Source organism: Erithacus rubecula, assembly GCF_903797595.1.
Source record: "Erithacus rubecula genome assembly, chromosome: 12".
Classification (NCBI taxonomy): domain Eukaryota; kingdom Metazoa; phylum Chordata; class Aves; order Passeriformes; family Muscicapidae; genus Erithacus; species Erithacus rubecula.
The window spans coordinates 1,414,957-1,439,381 of record NC_136664.1 but is presented as its reverse complement, the minus strand read 5'-3'; the positions used below and the strand labels follow the sequence as shown (position 1 = coordinate 1,439,381).

The 24,425-nt window shown below is 52.7% G+C and overlaps 2 protein-coding genes and 1 long non-coding RNA gene across 12 annotated transcripts in view; 1 reads left to right on the top strand and 2 right to left on the bottom strand.

Annotated features, from left to right (window-relative positions):
• Positions 1–870: 870 nt before the first annotated feature.
• On the bottom strand, positions 871–5,526 carry APRT (adenine phosphoribosyltransferase). The gene is made up of 5 exons (XM_079316050.1): positions 5,397–5,526; positions 4,559–4,662; positions 3,507–3,640; positions 2,025–2,103; positions 871–1,818 (listed from the first exon to the last, which is right to left on the bottom strand). Exons 1-5 carry the CDS (start codon positions 5,474–5,476, stop codon positions 1,676–1,678), a joined length of 540 nt encoding a protein of 179 aa, XP_079172176.1. The 5' UTR covers positions 5,477–5,526; the 3' UTR covers positions 871–1,675.
• Positions 2,036–24,425, bottom strand: part of GALNS (galactosamine (N-acetyl)-6-sulfatase) — a 50,492-nt gene continuing 28,102 nt past the window's right edge. For 3 of the 10 annotated variants that reach the window (XM_079316003.1, XM_079316005.1, XM_079316002.1), the window contains 2 exons: positions 17,716–17,833; positions 6,990–8,161 (listed from right to left, as the gene is read on the bottom strand). In XM_079316003.1, the coding sequence (XP_079172129.1) occupies positions 8,069–8,161; positions 17,716–17,833 (211 nt within the window). In that variant the 3' untranslated portion in view covers positions 6,990–8,068. Of the gene's footprint in view, positions 2,104–6,989; positions 8,162–14,035; positions 14,552–17,715; positions 17,834–20,918; positions 21,175–21,231; positions 21,378–21,427; positions 21,489–21,736; positions 22,195–24,425 lie in introns of those variants that run through there. The other 7 variants (XR_013775600.1, XM_079316004.1, XR_013775598.1 and 4 more) reach the window with 7 other exon arrangements.
• Positions 5,981–6,953, top strand: LOC306806908. Its single transcript, XR_013775603.1, has 3 exons — positions 5,981–6,162; positions 6,257–6,436; positions 6,586–6,953. It is a non-coding gene; the product is annotated as an uncharacterized lncRNA (long non-coding RNA).

The following is a 24,425-nucleotide window of genomic DNA, read 5'->3' as shown; positions in this document are numbered from 1 at the left end:
CTCCTCCTTGCCTGTGCAGCCCAGCTGGCCAGCACTGCTGGCAGGAGTGTGCCCAAGTTTCCAGGGAGGAGGAGAAGGGATTAAACCCAGCCCAGGGGCTGGCTGTGAGGCTGGGGGGACTCCTGGGTGTGAGTCTGGGGGCTCCTGGGGCAGGCTGGGCTCTCAGCCACGCTCAGGGACCTCCCAGTGGAGGGAAGGGGCTGGATTTCAGCAGCTGGAGTCGAGCAGGGTTGGAAAGGAGCTGGAATCAGCAGCCTGGCAGCCACACTCAGGTCCCAGGAGAGCTCCCAGCCAGCTCCTGTTCTGCTCCCTGGGATAAAACCCTTCTCCCACCTGGAAGCTGCCCCTGCCCAGCCTCTTCTCTCCAAACCAATGACATCAGGGGCTGCTGGCAGCCCAGGCAGTGTCCCCAGGTTCCCTGATGTCACCTGCTGGCACTGCTGGGGCTGACGCTGCTTTCCTTGGCTCCCAGGGGTGGAAATGATTTTCCCTTCTCCCCCACAGCAGGGACCCTCTCCTGGTGCCAAGCCTGGGAGGTGCTGCCTCCCCCAAGTGCCCTGATCCCCAGGAAATTGTTCCTTGCTGTAAACTGAGCTCATTGAAGTGGCTTTTTAGGAAATGGGGATGAAAAGAGATGGAATAATCCTTCCAGGGGAAGGGGAGCTGAGCTGACCAAGCCCCTCCAGCCTTTGGTGCAAAGTAAAGAAGAGGTACCTGAATGCTCCCTGGGAAACAATTCCAAATATTTGGAGGATTATGGAGAGCTCACACCACAGCCTGGCTCCACTGACACCTGGGGCTGCAGGGAGACACTCCCAAGGGTCATTAATGGCTTCAGCCACTGCAAGAACAGCTCTCAGACAGTTTAGGAAACATAAAAATACATCAATATTTATTTTACCCGTGAGTCCAGTCCCTGCTGGGCCAGGGACACAATCCCTGATGTTTCCAGGCTTGTGGAAGCTTTGGCACACAAGGATTGAGCTGTGACCAAACTGAAACGTGCTGGAGGAAGCATCTCCAAACCCCACCTGAGACCACCCACCACAGCCAGCAGGAGCTGGTTCTGATGGCTCAGAACACCCCAGCAGGGGGAAAGCAGCAGCACAGGGGAGTGGGATGTGCAAGAGTGGGGAATTGGTGCTGAACAGAAAGTGCCTGTGGTCCCCAGGGCAGGAAAACACAGATTCATCCACCCCAGCACCATCCTGATTTAAGGGCACAGCAGGCACTTCTCAACAAGCACAGCCCTGGTGTGAGGGACAGCACAGAGCCTCCAGCCCAGCCTGAGCTCAGACACAGCAGCTTTGGCCCTTACAGAAAGAACTGCTTTTTGCTCTTTGGGAATTTTTCAGCAGGTTCCTTGGAGGCTGACAGGCCCAGCCCAGGAGCTCTCCTGCCTCAGCAGCAATGTCAGCACTTTGCTGTGCTAAAAAAACAACTTCAGTGAAGCTGCATCTTGGTCTCCATCCCCCCAAAAAAATCAGCCTGTTCCCTCCCAAAAGGATGAACTCCAAAAGGGGTCATTACACTCCAGTGCTTGGGAAATTTAGGACTGAAGAGCATCTGGCCATGCTCAAAACCTGTGTTTAACCCCTTCCCACCCCCCTGTGACATCCAGTCACTGAATAAAGCCCCAGATTTGTTCCCAATGCTCCCTTCTCCCTGCTCCTCCTCAGTCATACTGCAGCAGGGAGTAGAAAGGGATGGAATTGAGCTTTTCTGACCCTTTCAGGGCTTTCAGCTCTATGACCACCAGGCACTCCAGGATTTCAGCCTTCAGCCTCTTGAGCAGCTCGCAGGCAGCACACATGGTACCTGTGGAGGGGAGCAGAAAATCCTCACTGCAGGGGCAGCTCCCAGCCCCACAGCCACCCCTGCTGCTGCCAACAGCTTCTGGATACCCCTGCAAGTGTCCAAAGCCAGGCTGGATGGGGCTTGGAGCAACCTGGGCTGGTGGGACTGGATGGGATTTATCCAAGGCAGCCATTCCATAATTCCATGAACACAAGTGCTTCCCTCACCTCCAGTTGCCAGCAAGTCATCCACAATCACCACTTTCTGTCCTGGCTCCACAGCATCACTCTGGATTTCCAGCTCAGCCTGCAGGGAGCAAAGAGCAGCTTTGTTTTAGTCTGGCCTTGGGGAGAAAACCCTCAGGAGCTGCTGGTTCATGCTGGAGCACAGACAAATCCTCAGCAACATCAGCCTAAACACTCAGCACCTAAAATCCCCAATTCCAGCTACAGGGGAGTGCCACAGGAACACAGAGCAGGGAGGGGATTGCTGGGCCAACCCTCTGGCACACCAGGATCCTGAACTGTGACCAGGAATCTCATCCCAGGGCAGCTCTCCAGAGAGGAACATCTCCAGTCACACTGGGCAGCTCTGCCTGGCACCAGTTTGCAGGTGTCACATGAGCCTGTCCCCATGTTAGGCTTGGCCCAAGCAATCCCCAGGGCTTAGGCCTGGCTTAGGGGGGTCTGCAGTTAGTTCCTAGTGGGAGCAGCAGAGAAGGAGGCTCAGTGCTCGGGGTTACAGGTGGGATGGTGGAAGCCAAGTGGGAGGGCTCTGACTTACAGCACTCACTGCCAGAGTGGGAACACTCTCCATGGCCATGCCCCTGAATTCAAGCCAAAGAAAGGCATTTAGCACCAGGTGTGAGCACCAGGCCCCTCACAGAGCCAAGCACAGCACCAAACATCACCCAGACTCCAGGGATGTGCCATGCCAACTATCCACAGCATCAGAACCCACCCTGGGACCCCTCCCCAGGGGTTTCAGCAGCCCAGGCTGAGCCCTGCCCCTGCCAGGCTCACCTTGCCATACTCCAGACTGTAGGACACGGACTGGGTGGCCCCTGGCAGGTTCCCCAGGCTCACCTTGCCATACTCCAGACTGTAGGACAGGGACTGGGTGGCCCCTGGGGTTCCCCAGGCTCACCTTGCCATACTCCATGCTGTAGGACACAGACTGGGTGGCCCCTGGCAGGTTCCCCAGGCTCACCTTGCCATACTCCAGGCTGTAGGACACGGACTGGGTGGCCCCTGGCAGGTTCCCCAGGCTCACCTTGCCATACTCCAGGCTGTAGGACAGGGACTGGGTGGCCCCTGGCAGGTTCCCCAGGCTCACCTTGCCATACTCCAGGCTGTAGGACACGGACTGGGTGGCCCCTGGGGTTCCCCAGGCTCACCTTGCCATACTCCAGGCTGTAGGACAGGGACTGGGTGGCCCCTGGGGTTCCCCAGGCTCACCTTGCCATACTCCAGGCTGTAGGACACGGACTGGGTGGCCCCTGGCAGGTTCCCCAGGCTCACCTTGCCATACTCCAGGCTGTAGGACAGGGACTGGGTGGCCCCTGGCAGGTTCCCCAGGCTCACCTTGCCATACTCCAGGCTGTAGGACAGGGACTGGGTGGCCCCTGGCAGGTTCCCCAGGCTCACCTTGCCATACTCCAGGCTGTAGGACAGGGACTGGGTGGCCCCTGGCAGGTTCCCCAGGCTCACCTTGCCATACTCCAGGCTGTAGGACACGGACTGGGTGGCCCCTGGCAGTTTCCCCTTCTTGCGTACGGGCACGAAGCCGATGCCCAACCTCTGTGCCAGGGGGGGCCCGATCAGGAACCCACGGGAGTCCAGGCCTGGGGGCACAGCAGGACTCAGGGAATGCCTGGAAACCTCAGGAAAGGCCTCCAAGGCCATCAGGTCCAACCATTCCCCAGCACTGAAGGCCACTGCTGAGTTAGATCCACGTGTTTCTTGGGATGGTGACTCAGCTGCTGCCCTGCTCTGACACCTGATCACCTCAGTGAATTCATTGTCCCTGATATCCAACCTAAACCCCCCTCCAGGTGCAACTTGAGACCTTTTCCTCTTGTCCCATCACTCAGACCAGAGCAATTTCACTGGGGAGAGTCTTGGCACGACCCCCCTGTTTTATCCTCCCATTCAGGGGGCTCTAAAAGCAATTTGCTCTTCAAGTCGTTTCTGAGGGTAGAAAACAGAGCCCAGTTCTCAGCCAGATGTGCTGCTGGGCCCCAAGAGCCCATTTCCCTCCCCTCTGACCTTTCTCCTTAGAGATAAACCCTGGTATCAGTCAGGCCACACCAGCAGGAATGCTGCACCTCTGGGCAAGCTCCACTTATCAAAGCACACCTGGGCCAGGTTTGGTCTGTGCTCCCTGAACCCTGGGCTGGGGTTGAACTTTGCCAGGTGAGCTGAGAGGTGTTGTGGCCACCAAGGCTGTTTGTGCTGGCCTGGAAAGGCTCCCTGAGGAAAACAAGCTGGGACACTGCAGGCACAGCAGCCTTTGTGTGCTCCTTCTTTTTTAACAATGAATTAATGAATTATGCAAATGGCACCAAAGTGTCAGAGGGCAGCTACCACATCCCAAACCAGTATTTCAGGAAATCACAGGAGAAGGTGAAGGGAATAAACTGTCCTGGTGTTACCACATGACAGAAGCCAATGTTCAGGTGATTTTTGTGTCCCAAGGGCACCCCACACTTCCCACCTGGCACACACCTGCCCTGGCCCTGAGATGTTCAACCAACACTCACCCACAATCAAGTCGATTTTAGGGAAAGAGGCCTTCACATGATCCTCCAACAGATCAATCAAAGCCCTGAAGGCCACGGGATCCTTCAGCAAGGGGCTGATATCGCTGCCATGGGGGAGGGCAGGCAGTGAGGGACCTGCGGGGGCTCAGCTCCTGCCAGGGGCTGGGATGGGCAGGGGGCACAGGAGCTGGCAGCGAGTGCCCAGCGGGGCTCCAGCACTGCTGCATCCCAAATTCCAGCCCTGCTGCCACCCCAAATCCCAGCCCTGGTGCCATTCCCAATTCCAGCACTGCTGCATCCCAAATCCCAGCACTGCTGCATCCCAAATCCCAGCCCTGGTGCCATTCCCAATTCCAGCACTGCTGCATCCCAAATTCCAGCCCTGCTGCCATCCCAAATCCCAGCCCTGGTGCCATTCCCAATTCCAGCACTGCTGCATCCCAAATTCCAGCCCTGCTGCCATCCCAAATCCCAGCCCTGGTGCCATTCCCAATTCCAGCACTGCTGCATCCCAAATTCCAGCCCTGGTGCCACCCCAAATCCCAGCCCTGGTGCCATCCCCAATTCCAGCACTGCTGCCATCCCCAGTTCCAGCCCAGGCGCCATTCCCGGCCTTATTCCCATTCCCATTCCCGTTCCCATTCCCGTTCCCGGTGCCCATTTCCGTTCCTATTCCCGTCCCTATTTCCATTTCCATTCCCGTCCCCATTTCCATTTCCATTCCCATTCCCGTCCCCATTTCCATTTCCATTCCCGTTCCCATTCCCGTTCCCGTCCCCACCCCGCTCCCGTTCCCATCCCGTTCCGGTTCCCATTCCCGTTCCCACCCGGTTCGCACCGGAACAGCACGCCGGGCTGGGGGAAGTCGGGGAAGGCTCGGACGCGGTCGCGCACCGCCCGCAGCCGCTGCTCGCTCATGGCGGCCCCGCCGTGCGCAGCCCCGGCAGCGGGGCAGGAACCGGGAGCGGCTCCGCCCCGGGGCGCTCCGGGCGGGAACCGGGAGCGGCTCCGCCCCGGGACGGCTCCGGGCGGGAACCGGGAGCGGCTCCGCCCCGGGGCGCTCCGGGCGGGAACCGGGAGCGGCTCCGCCCCGGGACGGCTCCGGGCGGGAACCGGGAGCGGCTCCGCCCCGGGGCGCTCCGGGCGGGAACCGGGAGCGGCTCCGCCCCGGGGCGCTCCGGGCGGGAACCGGGCGGGAACCGGGAGCGGCTCCGCCCCGGGACGGCTCCGGGCGGGAACCGGGAGCGGCTCCGCCCCGGGACGGCTCCGGGCGGGAACCGGGCGGGAACCGGGAGCGGCTCTGGCATTGCGGTCTGGGGGTCCGGTTACTCTGACCGGGAGCATCAGTCACCTCCGTGCGTGGAGCTGCGGTATCCCGGAGTATTGAGCACCGGTAACCCCGAATTTGGAACTCTGGGTACCCCGGAGTATGGAGCGCCGGTAACCCCGAATTTGGAACTCTGGGTACCCCGGAGTATGGAGCACCGGTAACCCCGAATTTGGAGCTCCGGTACCCCGGTATTTGGAACTCTGGGTACCCCGGAGTGTGGAGTTCCAGTAACCCGGTATTTGGAGCTCCGGTACCCCGGTATTTGGAACTCTGGGTACCCCGGAGTATGAAGCTCCGGTAACCCAGGATTTGGAGCTCTGGTAACCCCGAATTTGGAGCTTTGGGTACCCCGGAGTGTGGAGTTCCAGTAACCCGGTATTTGAAGCTCTGGTATCCTGGAGCATTGAGCATCATTCCCCCGGTATTTGGAGCTCTGGGTAACCCGGTATTTGGAGCTCTGGAATGCTGGAGCATGGAGCATCAGCCCCCGGGGCACACAGAGCTCTGGTATCCCCGTGCACAGAGCCCCACATTCCCAGTGCATGGAGGTGTGATACTGCAGACAGGGAGGCATCCCAGAATGTCTGGCACCCCGGGACATGAGGCATTGATACCCCTGGTGTGTGGAGCCCTGACCCCCTGGTGCCTGGAGCTCTGACACCTCGTGCACACAGCCCAAATTCCCCCATGCATGGAGCTCTGATAACCCCAGTGCATGGAGCCCTGGCACCTTGGCACATAGAGCTGCAATTCCAGGTGCAAGGAGCCCTGGCACCTTGGCACATGGAGCTGCAATTCCAGCTGCAAGGAGCCCTGGCACCTTGGCACATGGAGCTGCAGTTCCAGCTGCAAGGAGCCCTGGCACCTTGGCACATGGAGCTGCAATTCCAGGTGCATGGAGCCCTGGCACCTTGGCACATGGAGCTGCAATTCCAGGTGCATGGAGCCCTGGCACCTTGGCACATGGAGCTGCAATTCCAGCTGCAAGGAGCCCTGGCACCTTGGCACATGCAGCTGCAGTTCCAGCTGCAAGGAGCCCTGGCACCTTGGCACATGCAGCTGCAATTCCAGCTGCAAGGAGCCCTGGCATGACAAAGGATGGAGCCCCAGGCTCTGCTCTGAAGAGTTCCCAAGTACCTGCTCCTGGAGCTGGTTTCCCTGCCTGGCCCAGCCTCAGAAAGGAGCTCCCTGCCTGGGGGTTCCATTCCCACCCCCTCACCCTGCCCAGCCTTCCACACACAGCTCCTCAGGACTTTCCAATTTCCTGCTTTTCCATCCCTCATCACCTCGTGTGAACTCCTGGAGTCATTCTGTGTTTGTTAAACCCATTGGGTGGGGATGAGAACCAGGAGGGACAATAACACAGCCCTGGGTTCTGCAGCAACAGCTCCTGGTGTCACTGAGTCCTGGGCAGCTCATGGAGCTCCCATCTCCCAGTGGTGAATGTTGTTTGGCTGTAAAAAATCCACCAAATGAGCAGAACTGTTCTTCCATTAGCAAATACACCTTGGATCTGCTCCAAGCCCATCGGGCAGGGCTCGCTGCACACAGCAGAAGCAGCTTGAGCCTCTAACAGCCCTGGCTGAGCTCAGTGTTTGCTGCTGAGAGCTGTGACCAGGAAAACTTCACCCACACCTTCTGGAGAGCCCCTGCCATGGGCAGGGAGACCTTCCCCTGTCCCAGCTGCTCCCAGCCCTGTCCAGCCTGGCCTTGGGCACTGCCAGGGATGCAGGGGCAGCCACAGCTGCTCTGGGCACCTGTGCCAGCCCCTCACCATCCTCACTGGAAATTTCTCCTTAATATCCCATCTAACCCTGCCCTCTGGGGGAGCCATTGCCCCTTCCCCTGGCTCTTTTCCAAACCCCTCTCCAGCTCTCTCAGAACCCCTTCAGGCACTGGAAAGAGCCCTAAGGTTCCCCTGGAGCCTCCTCTTCCCCAGGCTGAACAATCCCAACTCCAGTTAAGGTCAACTCCCTCTACTGCCAGAGACAGCCCCTGTTCCCTCACAAACTAAGATTTTCCCTGAGCTCAGATTATCTGTTTGGCACCAGAAGAATCCTCTGGGCAGCTGTTCCAAACCTGGAGGAGAGGGAAGCAGTGGAACCAGGGCTGTGCAGCTCGCTGGGATGAGCTGGATGGGTTTTTCTGGTGACCTTACAAGCACAGCACTGGACAATGAGCTATTCCAGCAACTCCTCTTCTTCCTGGCAGATGGAATTGCTGATGGAATTTATCTGCCTACTCGTGGAAATAAATAAGCAGGAGCTTATTTCCTGGGAAAAAAAAAAAGAAAAAAAAAGATCTTTTCAGCCTGCCAGGCAGCTCTGCTTCTGCCTCTCATTAACAGAGGGGTTGGAATGGGGGGTCTGTGTCACCCTTCTCCTGTTTTTGAGCCCCCCACGATCCCACCCTCACTGCAGGAGACTCCACCACATTTCCCTGGAGGCTGGGTGAGGTTCCCAGACCCCTCATCCCAACCAGGCCCTGGCAAACCTTCACCAGGATGAGCTGCTGGGTGCCCCCACTGTTCCATCCCAGAGCCAGGATCTCTCCTCCTCAGATGTGGGATCAGTGTCTCCATCAGTTCTGCCAGGAAGGGCACAAAGGTTACACCAAACTGGACTTGCAGTGACCCAGCTGCCAGAAATCATGGTTAAAAGCCAACATTCCTGAGATTCCTGCCTGAACTCCTGATTTATCCCCCATCTCCAAGGATTCCAACTGCACCCACCAGCACAGAGCAGGACTGGAACACCCCAAGGAAATCAGTTTTTCCTGTGATTGTTCCACCTTTCAAACAACACTGCTGAGACTCCTACTGCAATTTCCATCTGCAAAGAACTTTCCTAGGACCCCTTTCCAAATGTGATGTCAAAGGGCTCTGGAATATCACCCGGGAGGTGACTCCAGGGCTGATCTGTGCCTGGCAAAGGAATCAGCACCTGGAATCTGGATTCCCCCAGGAGCCTCTGGTTTTGGCTCTTTTCTGGGGGCCATCAGTGATTTAAAAGTGCTTTGAGATGCTGATAGGTGTTATTAGAAACTGGCAGTAGAAAAGCTTGGGAACTAACTTTAATCAGCTTAACCAGGCAATTAAAGAGCTGTGCTGAGCCTGGAAGTTTCTGTTCCTTTCAGGATTTTAACACTTCAGTGTGAAGTGGAACAAAATGCCCTGAATTTCAACATCTCCCTTCCACCAGGGAAAACGAGCACAAAAAATTTCCCTGCAAATCCACTGGAATGTTTCATTTCAATCTCAGCTGAGGAAACTCATGCACTTTAAACCCTTTAAAAAAAAAAAAAAAAAAAAAAAAAGGCAACAAATTTGAAATATCTTATTTCAACACCAGAAGAATGCAGCTCCCCAGCCAGATCCCTGGGCTCGGGATAGAAGCCTCAGAGCTGGTTTTGTCCCCCTAAAAGAGGGAAAAACGTGGTGATCCAGCTCTGCCTCCCCCAGAGCCCAAGGCAGCACCTCCTGCCTGCTGCAGCAGGTTGGATCAAGCCCTTGGAGAAGACACAAAACTCCTCTCTCTCCCCTGGCCAGCCTGGATTTTGTGTCTGATCCAGAACTAATGGATTTGGCTCACATTCCTCCCTGCTGGCTTTTATCTGCTCTCCCTTTCAGCTGGGAATTGTGCTACCAACCTCCTGTCACCCAGAGGGTGTTAAGTGACTCCAAGAGGGACAAAGGCCTCCAGAGCTGCCAGATTGCCTCTCTCCAGAAGCTGGAAGGCAGAGGTTTTTTCTCCCTCCTAAAAGACCACAAGCTTCTGGCTATGGATCTACCTTTATTTAGGATTTATATAATCCCAACTCCACTTCAAGCAACAACAAAACTTTAAATGGTGGAAGGGGATATAAAGAAAACAGCCTTGGTCTTTAAAATAGCCATTTTCCAAAGGAAGAAAGAACCCCAAATGGGATTTCAGTTCTTCCCTTGCAGCTGTTCTTAAAATCTGACAGTTTAATTCAAGGGGCACCACAGTGTCACCTCCTGATAACACAGAAAAACATCCAATTGCTACCAGAAAACAAAAGGAAAAGTTGATTTCCAAGTATTCTAACTGCTAGGAGAGATGGAAAACAGGCATTTCTAACTGCAGAGCAGTTATTTGGAAGCTGAACAAGCAAAGGAACTCTTAAGAGAATAAAAGTGTGTTTAGTTTGTAAAGTTTCCCAGTGCTGAGGACAAGGGCAGGATCCCTGGGGAGGAATTGCTGGCTGTGCTCCAGAGGCTGCTGGGGACTCTGCAGCCAAAAATCACCTCCCAGCACCCCAAACCTTCCTGTCCCACAAACTCCATTCAGTTCTCACCTTCCCCAGGTCCTTCTTCAGCTTCATGGGGTTATTTCAACACTGTTGTCACTGGGGAAAATAAGAGTGTCCAAACTGAGAAGATCCTTTATGTGACACCAGGGATTTTGGGATGCTGTCCATGATGTTTGGGAAAGGCTGGAGGTGACAGGTATGGAACTGCCACTTCCACCACTGCCCCAAGTCCCACAGCCTCTTTTTGGGAGATACCAGTTCCACTTCTTTTAGTGAAATTCTACAGAAACAGCCCCCAGGTTTTACCAGCAAATCCATTCCAAACTTCCCCCTTTTGCCTCTGACACATTCCTGAGACTCCCCTCAGACAGGCAGAGCTGAGTTCTCCATCCCTGCTGCACTCAGGGCAGTTTGCAGGGCATTAACCTTGGCTCTGAGTGAGGGAATTGATCTGCTGCTTCCCAGTTCCAGCCTTCAGCTCCCCCAATTGTTGCTCCCCAGGGAGCAATTTGCCACTGAAATAATCCATTTGTCGCTGCAGGATTTGAAATCCAGGCTCCACTTGTGCAGCCCGAGTTTCTGCACCAGGATTAGTTCCATCCATTTGGGAAGCTTCTCTGCACGGAGGGTGGGATGATAACAGAGCCTCAGGGGCAGAGCTGGGAGGCTGGAGAGGCTCAGCTAATTGGAAATTAAAGGCAAGAAAGAAATTCTTTGGGCTCTTAAGCCAGGAAGATATGAAGCTTTTAGTGTTCAGCATAATAAACATGAAGAAAGGAACATCAGAGCCCTAAACTGCAGCATTCCTTTGGCACTTCTGTCTCCCAGCTGGAGAACAGAAGCCACCACCAGACCAGTTTGGCTGCTGCAGGTCCCTGAGTGGGCAGGAAATCCCTCCAGCCCCACTCCTGCCCCAGTTCCCAAACTGGGCTGCAGCTCAGGATGGTTTTATGGGCAGATGTGGCCCCTTTGTGCCTTTGGGCAGTGGGGGCTGCAGGCACCATCCAGTCTCCCCCAGCCTCTGAACTGCACTGTGTGGGCTGCCAGATTGATCCATGGTAAAAATAATTCCAGGAAAACAAAGAAAGTTATTTTTAACCCCAGTCAGCCCCATGATCCAGGAGGTGAATCTGGGAGAGTCCCCCTAAGCAAGGGGTTACTCCTTTGGCTTACAGGTGAAATCACAGACTGCACTGCTGATAAATTAAGTTTATTTGTCCTCATTAGTTTTTCACCTCACAATTTTTAAATCTGTACATTTTTAGAAAAGGCATTCATTTGAAATTCTTCCTATAATCCAGCTGTAAAACAACTATTCCTATTTAAATTTAAAGCAGAAGCTTTGTCACATTAAACCCTGATTATTTATTATCTGCTTCACAAACACTCCATGGCTTCACTTACTTGCTTTCAAGTACAAAGTTTCCCTCCAGGATCTGTGTCCTGAGCTCATTGCAGGGAGCAATGAGGGTTTGCTGTGCTGGGAGTGGGGGACAAACCCTGTGGCTGCTCAGAGCAAATTCCAGGGGCAAAGCAGGATCTTCCAAAGTGCAGCTGTGAAAGAGAAAAGGAGGAAGCAGCAGGCAGGGGACAGGGAGGAGGTGTCCAGAGCAAATTCTGGGGACTGAGGAGCACCTGATGCTGGGGGAGCCCTTCCTAAGCAGCACAAAATCCCACAAAATGTTGTTACCTCACAAGGCTTTCAGGGCTGCCAGCACTGCCAGGGAGCTGCAGCAGGGACTCCCTCCTCTGGTGGGAGCTTTGCAGTGAATGCAGGGCTCAGGTGACAGAACTGTGGCATCAGAGTCACTGAGGTTGGAAAGGACCTTGGAGATCACTGAGTCCAACCCTGAGCCCAGCAGCACCACCATGGTCACCTCAGTGCCACATCCATGTGCCTTCCAACACTTCAGGGATGGGGATATCAGCACTGCCCTGTGCCAGTGCTTCCCCCTTCCCATGAATAAAATTCCCTGATATTCAACCTAACCCTCCCCTGGCACAACTCTGCTCCTGTCCCTGTTTCCTGGAGCACAGCCTGACTCCCCTGGCTGTCCCCTCCTGTCAGGGAGTTGTGCAGAGACAGAAATTCCCCCTGAGCTCCTTTTCTCCAGGCTGAGCCCCTTTCCCAGCTCCATTCCCTTCCCTGCACATGGAGGATCCCCAGCAAATGGGGAGTTCTGGTTTTATCTGGTGTCCTGTGACAGACCCACAACTGCTCCCTGCCCTCACCTCACCTCTGAGGGAGCTGCTGGCCAGATCTCCCAAGCCTTGAGCTGTGTCTAAACAAGGAGGAATGTTCTGGATGAGCTGGAAATGCCATGATATACTTGAATGACAATTAGGAACATCCTAAGCAATGTGGGCTATAAACAAATGTCACTTGCAGATGTGCAGGGATCCCTGAAATGCTGGCTGGGATTTCTGAGAGGTGGAACAGCAAGAGCTGACTCCAGTGCTGTTCTTATTCCAGTTTGATGGGATTATCCAGCTCCATGAGGCACACAGCAGGAATTGCCATGGAGGGGATTCCAGGTACATAAACATGGGAATGGGGAGTGTTTGGGATTACAGGAGGGTGGGAAGAAGCAGCTGAGAGCCCAGAGGCAGTGGAGCACAGCAGTTTGCACAGAAGCAGAGCTCTCAAGCAGCTCCAAGCTGATTGGGAAGGAATTTCAGCTGTTTCCAGAGCACCTGGATTTTCCTGAGGCAGCACATCACCCAGAGAGAGCACATGGAAAAGATTGCAGGGGTGGAAGTAGAGCTGCTGGTGGGACAAATGGGGAATCATGGAATGGTTTGGGTGGGAAGGGATCTAAAAGCTCATCCTGTTCCACCCCCTCCATGGGCAGGAGCACCTTCCACTAGCCAGGCTGCTCCAAGCTTCTCTGGGCACCCTCTGCACCCTCACAGGCAACAATTCCTTCCTTCCTTACATCCAAACTGGATTTCCCCTCTCAGTCTGAACCCAAACATGCTCAGGGCTCCCTCCAGCTGCTGCCCTGAAGGCCCAGAGGAGCTGATTTTAATCCAGACAGGTTTACTGGAGACAGGGAAGGGTGGGGAACAGGCTCCAAGGCAGAGCAGGGATCTGCTCTGTGGAATTGAGCAACTGTGCTCCCCAGGAACTCTGGCTAAAGGAGAGCTACACCCAGCCTGGGGAAAGTTTACACAAGAATTCCTCAGAGAGCATGGGCTGGAAATGGGGTCAGGAGTTAAGGGCTGATGCAAAGGGGCATTTCTGAGCCTGCACTTGGCTGGGCCCAGAGCACGAGATGGGAAGCAAGGCTTGGACCAGCTTTAGACCCAGATTTTTGGAAATTAAGGAAAGCCCTCAAATGAGCACCTCACCCCTAGTTGCCCACAAATGTCCTGCACCAATAACAGAACAGAATCCTGGAATGGTGTGGGTTGCAAGGGACCTGAAAGCTCATCCAGTGCAACCTCATTTCCACTGTCCCAGCTGTTCCCAGCCCTGCCCAGCCTGGCCTTGGCACTGCCAGGGATGCAGGGGCAGCCACAGCTGCTCTGGGCACTGTGCCAGGGCCTGCCACCCTCACAGGGAACAATTCCTGCCCAATATCCCATCCAGCCCTGTCCCCTGTGTCCTGGCACCTTTTCCCAAGTGCCTCTCCAGCTCCTGGAGCTCCTCCAGGCACTGGCAGGGGCTGGAACCCCAATCCAACACTCACCTGAACACAACCCTCACCTTTCCTGACACCACAACCCAGGGAATGTTTGCAGCTACACATGGAAGGAATTCAGGGCATTCTCCCTGGATCCAAACCCCTCAGCTGTGAACAGGGGGGATCCCTTGTTTGCACCCAGAACTCACAAATTTCGGGAGAAAGGAAAAACAAGTTGATGTCCAGAGCTCACAATGGAAATCAAGTGTTAAAACAACAAGTTACAGGCAAACAAAACACGGGCAGTTTGGGCAGGGTTCTCTGGCAGCTCTGGGTTTCCTGACCTGTCCCATGGCTCCTGTTGGGGCACCCCAGTGAGCAAGGTGGGCTGGAAGGAGCAGGAGTGATCCCTGGCATTTTGGAGCTGATGGCAGGGAGCTTTCACAGCTGAAGCAATCCTCACTGGAGTTACCATTTAGGGAAAGAGCTGGGAGAAGAGAGGAGTAGAGGCTAAACCCTGAGCAGGAGGAATATAAACACTGGCCCTTTTGGAAGAGCAAGTGATGATATCATGCACACATCACACACCCTTCCTGTGTAAACAGGAGTGCCAACAGGAGCAGGCATTGCAAGCTGCATGTCCAGCTGCCTCTGGGTAGCTCTGGAGGGCTGCAGCCATCAGTGAGGCCAAGAGCATTTCTTAGGATCAGACTCTGGTGCTTTCAGGCACTTCCCAAGCTTCTCACAGCCTGGAGGGGACCAATTCTGTTAAAAACAAACAGAAAGAGACAGAGAGATGATTCACACCAAGTATCTGCTAAGCTCTCACCCCAAGCAGCTCTTTATGTTCCTCACAAAGACACTTTTATGTGCTGTTGAAAAATGAAATTCCTCTTGCAGCCCAAGCCTCTGGGCTCATAAACTTCCCCACTCCAAACAGTGCTCAAATAAAAGCTGGGAAAGGCTACAAATCCTGGGCAGCAGATGATTCCCCCTTCTGGGACACTCCAGTCCTTCCTGGCCTCTCCCAGCCCAGTTTGCTGGGATGCTGGTGACCCTCCTGCCCCTCCTGTACAGCACACAACAACCAGAGTGGGAGGTTTTGGTGACACCTGGGATTCCAGAAGAGTTCCCATTCCCAGCAATATCCAGGCACCTTCCTGAGGAAGCAAAAGGCAGCAGAAGGCCAAGGGTGTGTGAGAGATAAGAATGTTGGTATTTTAATGAGCATTTTGATGATGAATCCATGGGCAGATGGGGCAGGAAGCATTCCTGAAACACCTCTTTCACTGCACACCAAAATTATTTGTTTCCCTTGTTTCCATGTTTCTTGAGCTACCTGGATGTGCAGAAGAGAAAAAGGACACCAGCAAGGAGATCCACTGCCAACCTCAGCTTCCAGAGGGAGTAATAGAGGAAGGAATTTGGATAAATGAACATTTTTGATTCCACTGAGGGTTTGCCATTTAAAATTTAGGATTGTGGTCATGGGAAGAGCAGATAACAACTCCCATTCTGCCTTCAGGGATCTTTTGTGCTCCTTGTCTGTCCCTCTGTCTCTCAGGTCTGTCCATCCATGGGACATTCCTGCTGTCCCCTATTAAAGGCCAGTTCAACACTGACCTTTCATTTTGCTGATTTTCACCCTGCAAGTATTTCTGTTTTCTTGGAATTAAATTCCTAAAGAAAAGAAATGCTCAACCCCAGGAAAAAAAAAAAAACCAAAAACCAAAACCCAACAGTGGAGCAAGTTTTTGTTCCTTGGAGCTGACAACAGATGGCAGTGAGACACCAGCTATTCCTGCAGAGGAGCAGCCACAGAGGGAGCTGTGCTGGAGGCACCTCTGCACCAGGGCTCTGCAGGATTTCACAACAATTAATGCCATTTTCTAAATCTGTTCCTCTGGTTTAAAATGTGCAGCCACGGCTGGAAAATGAGTGCTGTGCAGAAGGAGCTGAGAGCCAAAGGAGCACATGAAATGAAATGTTTGTTCTTTTGAAAAAGCAGAACAATAAATGGTCTGTGCTGCACTCCTGCAGCCCCAGTCCTGCTGCTGGGAGCCCTGGGGACACCATGTGTGCTGTGCAGCCCTGAGCTGCAGGAACAGCCTCTCCCAGGGCAGGAAAAGGCAGCAGAGCCCTGGGGGAGCTCCCTGGACACTGCTGCTGGCACCCAGCACAGGTGGGCTGCAAACACTCCCTGCTCTGCTGCTTCCATCAGTCCTGGGCTGCAGGAGCTGCAGTGATCCACCTGCTGTCCTGCAATGGTTGGCTGGGAAGGGACATTGAAGTTCATCCAGTGCCACCCCTGCCAAGGCAGGGACACCATCCACTGTCCCAGGCTGCTCCAAGCCCTGTCCAGCCTGGTTTTGGACATTTCCAGGGATGCAGGGGCAGCTGCTCTGGGCACCTGTGCCACCCCTCCCAAGGATTTCTGCCCCACATGCCATCTCATATCTCTGGCAGTGGGAGCCATTCCCTGTCTCCTGTCCCTCCCTGGCCTTGGACATTTCCTTGAACACTTCCACACACTTTGTTTATGTGTAAGCAAAGACAATTCTTCTCTCTCCCAAATACACCCTTATCAAATAAACAGGTGTCAGTAAATGACCTTCATCTCCCAGCATCACCCAAACACAGATTTAGGCCCCAATCCACCCCAACAACATAATCACTCCCTAAAAATTTGCTTATCTTCATTTCTGGTGCCTGATATTTTTGGAGGAGTGAATGGAGTTATCCTGTGAGGAAAACTCCCCATGTTTCCTGCTGGGATTGAAACATTTCTCCTGGGATTAGGATCCCCCAGCTCACTCTGTGCCTCTGCTGGCCTTCAAGTTGTGAGGCAATTTTGGAAGAAATGCCTTTGCAGGGCTGTGGCAGCAGCCAGGCCCTGGGGACAGTGCCTGAATCCAAAATGTCCCAGAGGAGCAGAGAACAGTGCTCATTAAGGGAAAAGTTGAATAAGGAAAGAAAACAACACAGAAACAATGGGCCCTCAAATCTTTTTCCTATTTAACATCTAAAAATAAAGAGATGGCACAAAGCTAAGGGAGATCTTTGCCTTGTTACTGAGAGGACACAGCTCCACCTTTTGTTCTTTGCTGGTGACAGACCAGAGGCAGCAGGTTCTGACTGATTCAGATGATTTCTGTTACTATTTTGTAACAGCCCATTTCAAGATTTTGTCTGTAAGAAGATTTTGCCTGTTACTATTTTGTCTGTCAGCCCACAGACACATTCCCTCAGAAGACACAACCTCCTGTCGAGTGACAACCTCCCCCAGATTATCCAGCTCCTTTCCCAGGTTCTCAACAAACCAGGCAGGGTTTGACAGGGAAGCCAAAGTGTAACTTTCCAACAGGAGGCTTGGAAAGAGAAAACAGAACTGAAAATGTCCCTGAAAATTTCAATGAAGACTTTGGAAAATTCAGGCATGGGGGGGATTGGAGGAGACAGTGCAAGACTAAAGATACATCACTGAAAATGAGGCTTTGCCCCATAGAAGATTCAAAGCAAAGAGGGCAGGGTGAGATGGGATATTGGGGAAAATTCCTCCCTGGGAGGATGGCAGGACCTGGCACAAGTGCCCAGAGCAGCTGTGGCTGCCCCTGCATCCCTGGCAGTGCCCAAGGCCAGGCTGGACAGGGCTTGGAGCACCTGGGATGGTGGAATCACAGCAGGGGTGGGACTACATGAGCTCTAAGATCCCTTCCCACCCAAACCATTGCAGGATTCCAGGATTCTGAGGTTTGCAGAAGGGGATTAGAAAGGAAAAGAAGAATTTGCCCTGTCTCTAAGCAAGGAAGCCACCAGCAGGTGACTGTGCATCTCTTCTCATCCCCTCCCAACACTGACATTTTATGAAACCTTTCCAAATGCATTTGAATCCAAGGATTCCCCAGTGCATTTGTGCTGGAGGCACTCACCATGACAGCCTGGTCACACACGTTCAGCTGGGGCTGGCCTGGCACCAGGGTGGCTCTGTGCTGCTGCAGCAGCCCTGAGATGTGCTCCACAGCCCTCTGGTACTCCTCACTGGCAAAACTGCAAGGGGAAAGCACAGGGGTCACTGCTGGGGCTCCACCCTGCTGCCCACATCACCAGGATGTGCCTCAAGGAGGAGGAGATGTGGCATCATCCTGCCAGCTGGAATGAAATCCAGGCTGGCAGAGTGCTCTGCTTAGGGCAGGGGTGGCAGTGGCTTGTCCTCCCCACAGATCACCTGGCTCCAGAGCAGCTCAGCTTTCCATTCAGGACTCCTGAATGTTTCCTCCTGGTGCAGATCTGCTAGGAGCTCGTGTGGATTCCCAAGGGAATTGTCTTAGCAAATAAAAGAGCATTTTGGGTTGTCCTCCTTAAATGATCATCAAGGGAGACTTCCCAGACACAGGACAAACACTTTCCCAGTCAGCTCAGGACAGAGAATTTCCCAAGGCACCCCTTCCAGCGTGTCCCACCTGAGTCAGCAGCTCTCCAGCCCCATCCCCCCTCCCCCAGCAGCTCTCCTGGAACACCTGCCCCGGGTGGAGGCGTTTGTTGTTGGAGGGGAATGTCAATATTTTGTTTTACAAGAGTGTTCTCAGGAAGGCTTTCAAACACAACCCCAGGCCAGTTAAACTCCACAGCCACCAAGGAAATGAACTCAAATTATGCAAACAGAGAGGAGAAGAATAGAAGGGCCTTGTCCAAGATGAGAATACCTCCCCCATTCCACAACATGCTGAGGTTCTGCTCCATCCACATTCTTCCATTGCAGCTTGATTATTCCAAGCTGGGACCCATCTGCCAGTCCCAAAGGTGCTCAGAAATGACCAGATCTTCACCCATCCATTCCTCCAGCAGGTATTTGCTGGAGTGGCTCAGAGTGCACTTCACTGATATCTCAAGTATTTCTAAAAAGCAGGATCCCTAATAATGATCTCTCTTTGTCCATCACGTTAAGAGTCACTTAAAAAAAATCACCAAAAACCCCACAGAGAGCTGCAAATTCCTTCTGAAGATAAAAGAAACAATGCAGCTGGGTCCTGACCTCGGGCTCCCTCTGCTCCCAGGCCAAGCTGGCCACCAGCCCCACACTCCAGCTAATTTCCTTCTTTGCAAAACAATCACATTTGGAAGGCCAGGGATGTGCCAAGCTTTTCCAGTAAACCCTATAAATATCCCAGCTGGGCAGGCAGCCAGGCAGAGGCTGATTGTGGGGCTGGGCTGAGCTGTGCTGATAGAGAGCAGGAAGGGAATGTGGGATGAGGAGCTGGAGCTGCTGCTCTCACACCCAGCTGAATGGATCCTGCTGGAGAGAGCTGGACCACCCTGAAATCCAGAGTATCCTGAGAAGCTCCTGAATTTCGTAGAATCTGAGAATTCTGGAATGGTTTGGGTTGGAAGGGATTTAAAACTCATCTCATCCCACCCCCTGTCATGGGCAGGGACACCTTCCACCATCCCAGGTTGTTCCAAGCCCCATCCAAGCTGGAATTGGGCACTGCCAGGGATCCAGGGGCAGCCACAGCTCTGGGCACCTGTGCCAGGGCCTCAGCACCACCACAGGGAATTCCATCCCAATATCCCATCTAACCCTGCTCCATGGAGCTTCATTTTCTTTTCTTGACCCCATGGATATCCCCATTCCATGGGGGTTGGCTTTCCTGCCTTGGCTCCATGGCTCAAGTTTTTCCTCAGGTATTTCTGTTCAGCTCCACAACATGCCCCAAAATCCCACAAATCCATGGATTTGTCAAGTATTTACTGACTGCACGGGAGTTAAAACTGCCTCCAGCCCTAAGCAAGTGCATTTTGAGACAAAATCTGCAAGAGTGCCTGGAATTTGCATGTAAAATGGGGATAATTACCTCATGGTAATCAGTGTGAGCTGTTAAGGGAGCTGGGAACTTCTCCTACCTGCAGTCCCATCCTTTCCTGGAATGCACATGCAGGCCTGGGCTGCAAGGCAGGTTTGCTGCATTCCCTGCTCCAAACAGAGGTGGAATTATCTGCACAGGTGTCAGGGCACCATTGTCTGTGAGGATGCTGCCTCTGAGTGAGCTGCATTTTGTATTCCAGCTCAGCAATCCCAGCCAGGAGAGCTGGGAATAGCAGTGCAAGAATGAGAGGGTGAGCAGGTGGTGTTGTGAGGAGTTGGCTAAAAGAGATCCCCCAGCGACCATGAAATTATTCCACGCTCAGAAGGAGGGAGCAGAGTGGACAAAGTCCAGGGTCATTACACTAATTGACACTTTACCTCCAGGAAGTCCCTGGAGATGCAATCAGGGCTGGATTGGAGCTCGGGGTCCCAGGCACAGGTGTGGGCTGTGCTTCCTTCATTTGCTGTAATTGTGCCTTGGCAATCTGCTCCCATCCTCCCCCCACAGCTCCTGGAACCTGCTCTGCTGCTTAACCCCAGCCTGCCCTCCCTCCCAGCAAATGCAGCTCTGCAGGGAGGAGGGCTTGTCTCACACACAGCTCAAACTCTGCTTTAATCCTCTGCACCTTTGGCCATCATTCAGTGCACCCAAACAAATCCAGGAGCATTTTCTGCAGGATTTCAGCATGTTTTACACCTCGTCCTGCTGATTCACAGAGCAGTGCCTGTCCTGGGAGTGATGGGGCCCTGGTGTAACTGAGAGGATTGCAATAAAATATTCACAGAAACCTGACAAAGGGCTCTAGACCAAGAACTTGGAGCTGCCTGGTTTAGGGGAAGGTGATGAGCTTTAAACAGGATGGCCCCTTCCAATCCAAACCATTGCAGGATTCTAGGAACAGCAGCTCTCAGATTGATATGAAGTTATGGGAAGAGCATAAAATGGTGGCTAATGATACTTTACTTCCTTCTCCCCTGGAATTATTTTAATTAAAACCATTATTTTTAATTGTGAAATACACCCAGATTCTGATAATTTGATTTTATCTGTTATCAGTGCTTTGAGGCTTCACAGCACCGTGGCATCCAAGCCTTATTACTCAGTCTTCCTCAGTTCCTCTCTTCTATTATCAAGTTTATTTGCAATTTAAGGTCTGCACAATGCAGGAGGCAGAGACAGGTTTGGGGCTCTGCTGCTGGAATTACTGGAGAGACTCAGAGGAGCCAAAGGAAAATAAATGAGGAATCCAAGGGTGAAGTGGCCCTAACCCCAAGTCACCTCTGCTCCAGCAGCATTTTGGCATCCCTGGAAGCAGGAGGGGCATGTGGCCAATGAGAAAACCTTGGAATTCCAGAATCATTCAGGTTGGAAAAGGCCTCCAGGATCTGAGTCCAAGCTGTGAGGATCAGCTCCTTGCAGCAAGGAGCTGGGATGGTGCTGATCACCTGTTCTCATGGAACTTTCCCCTCCCCAGCTCCCAGGATCCTGCCTTCCTGCTGGATTTCACTGCCAGGAACCCCAGCACTGAAATGGCAAAGGGGATAAAGGCAGAGTGAGCAGGAAAAGCTTCATCTGGGTGTGAAATAACAGCTATCCACTGATCCTGCTGCTGGCTGCTCCTCTGCTGCTCCTGAACTTTCATTTTCAGTGCTATTCCTCAATCACCATTTCTGTGCTGTGCTCTTCAGGCCACTTTCTTGTGGCTGCAGCACTGCCTGCTCCTGTCTCTGAGGAAGATGATGATGAAGATGATGGCATCCATGTCAAACTGCAGTTTGCTGGTTTGTTCAGCTTTTTTCTCTCAATATTCCTTCTCATCCACCCAGAACACCTGAGGGCTGATGAGGGATGGGTTCCAGCTTGGTTCCAGAGACTGGGAAAGGGCAGCCAGAGGTGTTTGTGTCCATTCCCAGTCTCCAGGCTGATGATTCTCCTCCCCAGGTGGATTTTATTTATTTCCCCCTCTCCCCTCTGAGCTGGCTCTGTACACTCCCACCTGGCTCCTTCCCACCTTGCTGCATCCAGCCCTGGCATGGTTGGTGCCCCATGGCTTTTATTATTATTTCATTTGTATTTTATTGGCTCCTTAGCCACAATTTCCACATTTCTAGTGTCCCCTCTCCTGTGGCAGCTGCTAATTCAGCCCTGCAGTGCAGCTGGTACCATTCCCTCTTTTCCAAGATGAGGAATCAGCATCTCCCCTGGGCACAATCCTTGCTCTTTGTTATTATTCACATTTCCCCCTGTTTTGTACCTTCTCTCTCTTCCCCACAGCCAGCTTTGTGCCCTGAGCACTAAGGTGAGACTGGCAACTTTTCTATCAGATCCTTTCCCCTTTAGCTTCCCTTCAGGAGCTCCTTCCCTTTTTTTTTTTCTGGCTCCATAACCACTGCAATTACCTCTCTGATGATTTCCTGAATTTTCCATCTGCTCAAAATAGGCACTTGTGAGCTCTCTTCTTAATTAATGTGTTCTAAAATCATTATGTTCATCAACCAAGCCTTATCACTTCCATTTTCTTCCATAATAGTAAAATCCATTGCCCTAAGTGAAACACAGGAATTTGGATGTTCATAATTCAATAAACTCATTGCTCAGAGCAGGAGCTGCTACAAACCTGGAGTAAGAACAAGGTGTGAGCAGTCTTTACTTACCCTGCCCTCACTTGTTATTAAGCTTTGCACCTCTGGCTCAAACTGGCAGCATTTCAAAGATTTCTGTTATAAATTCTTCAGCTTCTAAACACTTTTGCTACTTCAGGCTGCATTAGGTTTTTTACTAACTGTATTTTTAGCTCTGCCAGCTTTGCTTTTTAGATATATATATATAAATATATATAAAGTCTTTTGTGTTCTTCTTGACTGGTAATGCAGTATTTTAGTAAATGTTTGTATATACAATAATCTGACTCAGATAATAAAACTGACAACTGCTTGTGGAGATGGTACCAACAGATAATTTTACTGAATTTGTCACATTGGAGAAACAAGTTCCCTCTGTGGTACTCAGCACACACAGAGCACAGCCCAAAGATAACAGAATCTGGCCAAGGAAAAAAACCTATCAGATCTTTTAGTTCTGCATTTAGATAAATTTGGTAACAAGGGCAGTTATTGCATCCAGGCAGGAAACAAAGCCCAGACTCAGGGAAATGCTTCTGCTTTCTGTGCTGCCCAACACACACTCAGCTAAAGCTGAGAGCTATAAAAAGTGAGATTTTCTGTCCCCCAGCCTGCACTGATCTAAGTGACAAAAAGGCACAAAGGGCTCAACTCTCACCACCAAGGAGGAGGCAACTCACAAGGGTCTCAAGGGGTTGGGGACAAGGGGTGGAGGGACAGGACACAGGGATGGCTCCCACTGCCAGAGGGCAGGGCTGGGTGGGATGTTGGGATGGAATTGCTCCCTGTGGGATTGGAGGCCCTGGCACAGGTGCCCAGAGCAGCTGTGGATCCCTGGCAGTGCCCAAGGCCAGGCTGGAAGGGGTTTGGAACAGCCTGGGACAGTGGGAGGTGTCCCTGCCATGGCAGGGGTGGCACTGGATGAGCTTTCAGACCCCAAACCATTGCAGGATTCCACAACATTTCAAGGCAAAGCAGCAAACACAACTGTGTCCCTTGGCAGGTGATGGGGGGCAGGGGGGATCCAGCCAACCCAGAGGGGCAGCAGCAGCAGAGAAGGCCCAGCCATGCTGGGAGAGGCTGTTCAGAGCAGGGAACACAAGGGCAGGTGCTCAGCACTGCCAGGACCTGTCACAGCACCCTGCCAGGACCTGCCTGAGCAGCTTTTCACTGCATGGAAAGTGCTGGGATGGTCTGCAGCCTCCAGGAAATGCAGGGAACAGTGTGAGGAAGAGGAAGGACTTGTCCTGCCTCACCAACAATCCCAGGGAGCTGAACGTGTTCCCTGCTGGGTTTTGCATCTTCAGGGATCCCTTCAGCAGCCACTTCAACAAAGACTGAAAAGCTTTGTTTGGTTTTTGGAAAAATGGCTTATTTCCATCCACTCATCTTCCTGATATAGAACAATAATCATGGAATGGGTTGGGTGGGAAGAGACCTTAAAATCCATCTCATTCCATCCCCCATGAGATGACCCAAACAGTGGTGGGCTTGGCAGGGCCAGGTAATGGCACTTGATGGTCCTAAAGCCCCAATCTAAATATTTATTATTAAATATTAAATAGTATTTATTACTAATATTAAATATTCCCCAAATCTATACAACTGCAGCCTTGAAGAACTCTCTGTGTGCCCTGCACGTGCAGGGTCAGGGGTGCTGCTGCTGATTCCTGCCATTCCCTGGCTCTGAAATCCCAAATATAGAAGCAGCAAATCCCTCTGGAGGTGCCTGTGATGCCAGACCCTCCTGAGCAGCAGTGACACCCACTGTTGGTGGCTTTGCACGTGACCCCACTCCAAAACTCATTGTAAATCAAGAGAGATGACAGATTATTAAAATCATTTCAAGGGAGAAGAAAAGGCTGCTCTAAATAAGGAATAAATGTAATAAAAAGTGAGCAAAAGCAGGCAGGGAGAGCAGAGGCAGCACACAGGGACAGACAGATGCAGGCTGGGAGCAGGATGCTGGATTCCCTTTGGAGAAACATTAGTGTGGGGACTCCCAGCAGGCTCCCTGCCAAGGGGGATAATTAAGCTAAATAAAAATACACACCAGGAACAGCTCCACAAATGAGGATAATTTAATTACCACATTCGATAGAGGAGACCCACTTCCCATGAGTTTTCCATTGTGACCAGAGAGGAGACAATAGC

Coding starts and splice junctions, on each gene's coding strand:
- APRT (XM_079316050.1), bottom strand. CDS start 5,476: ATGAGCGAGCAGCGGCTGCGGGCGGTGCGCGACCGCGTCCGAGCCTTC. Junction 2,104..3,506: donor ACAGCCTGGAGTATGGCAAG/GTGAGCCTGGGG, acceptor TGCTCCCTGCAG/GCTGAGCTGGAAATCCAGAG. Junction 1,819..2,024: donor TGACTTGCTGGCAACTGGAG/GTGAGGGAAGCA, acceptor TCCCCTCCACAG/GTACCATGTGTGCTGCCTGC.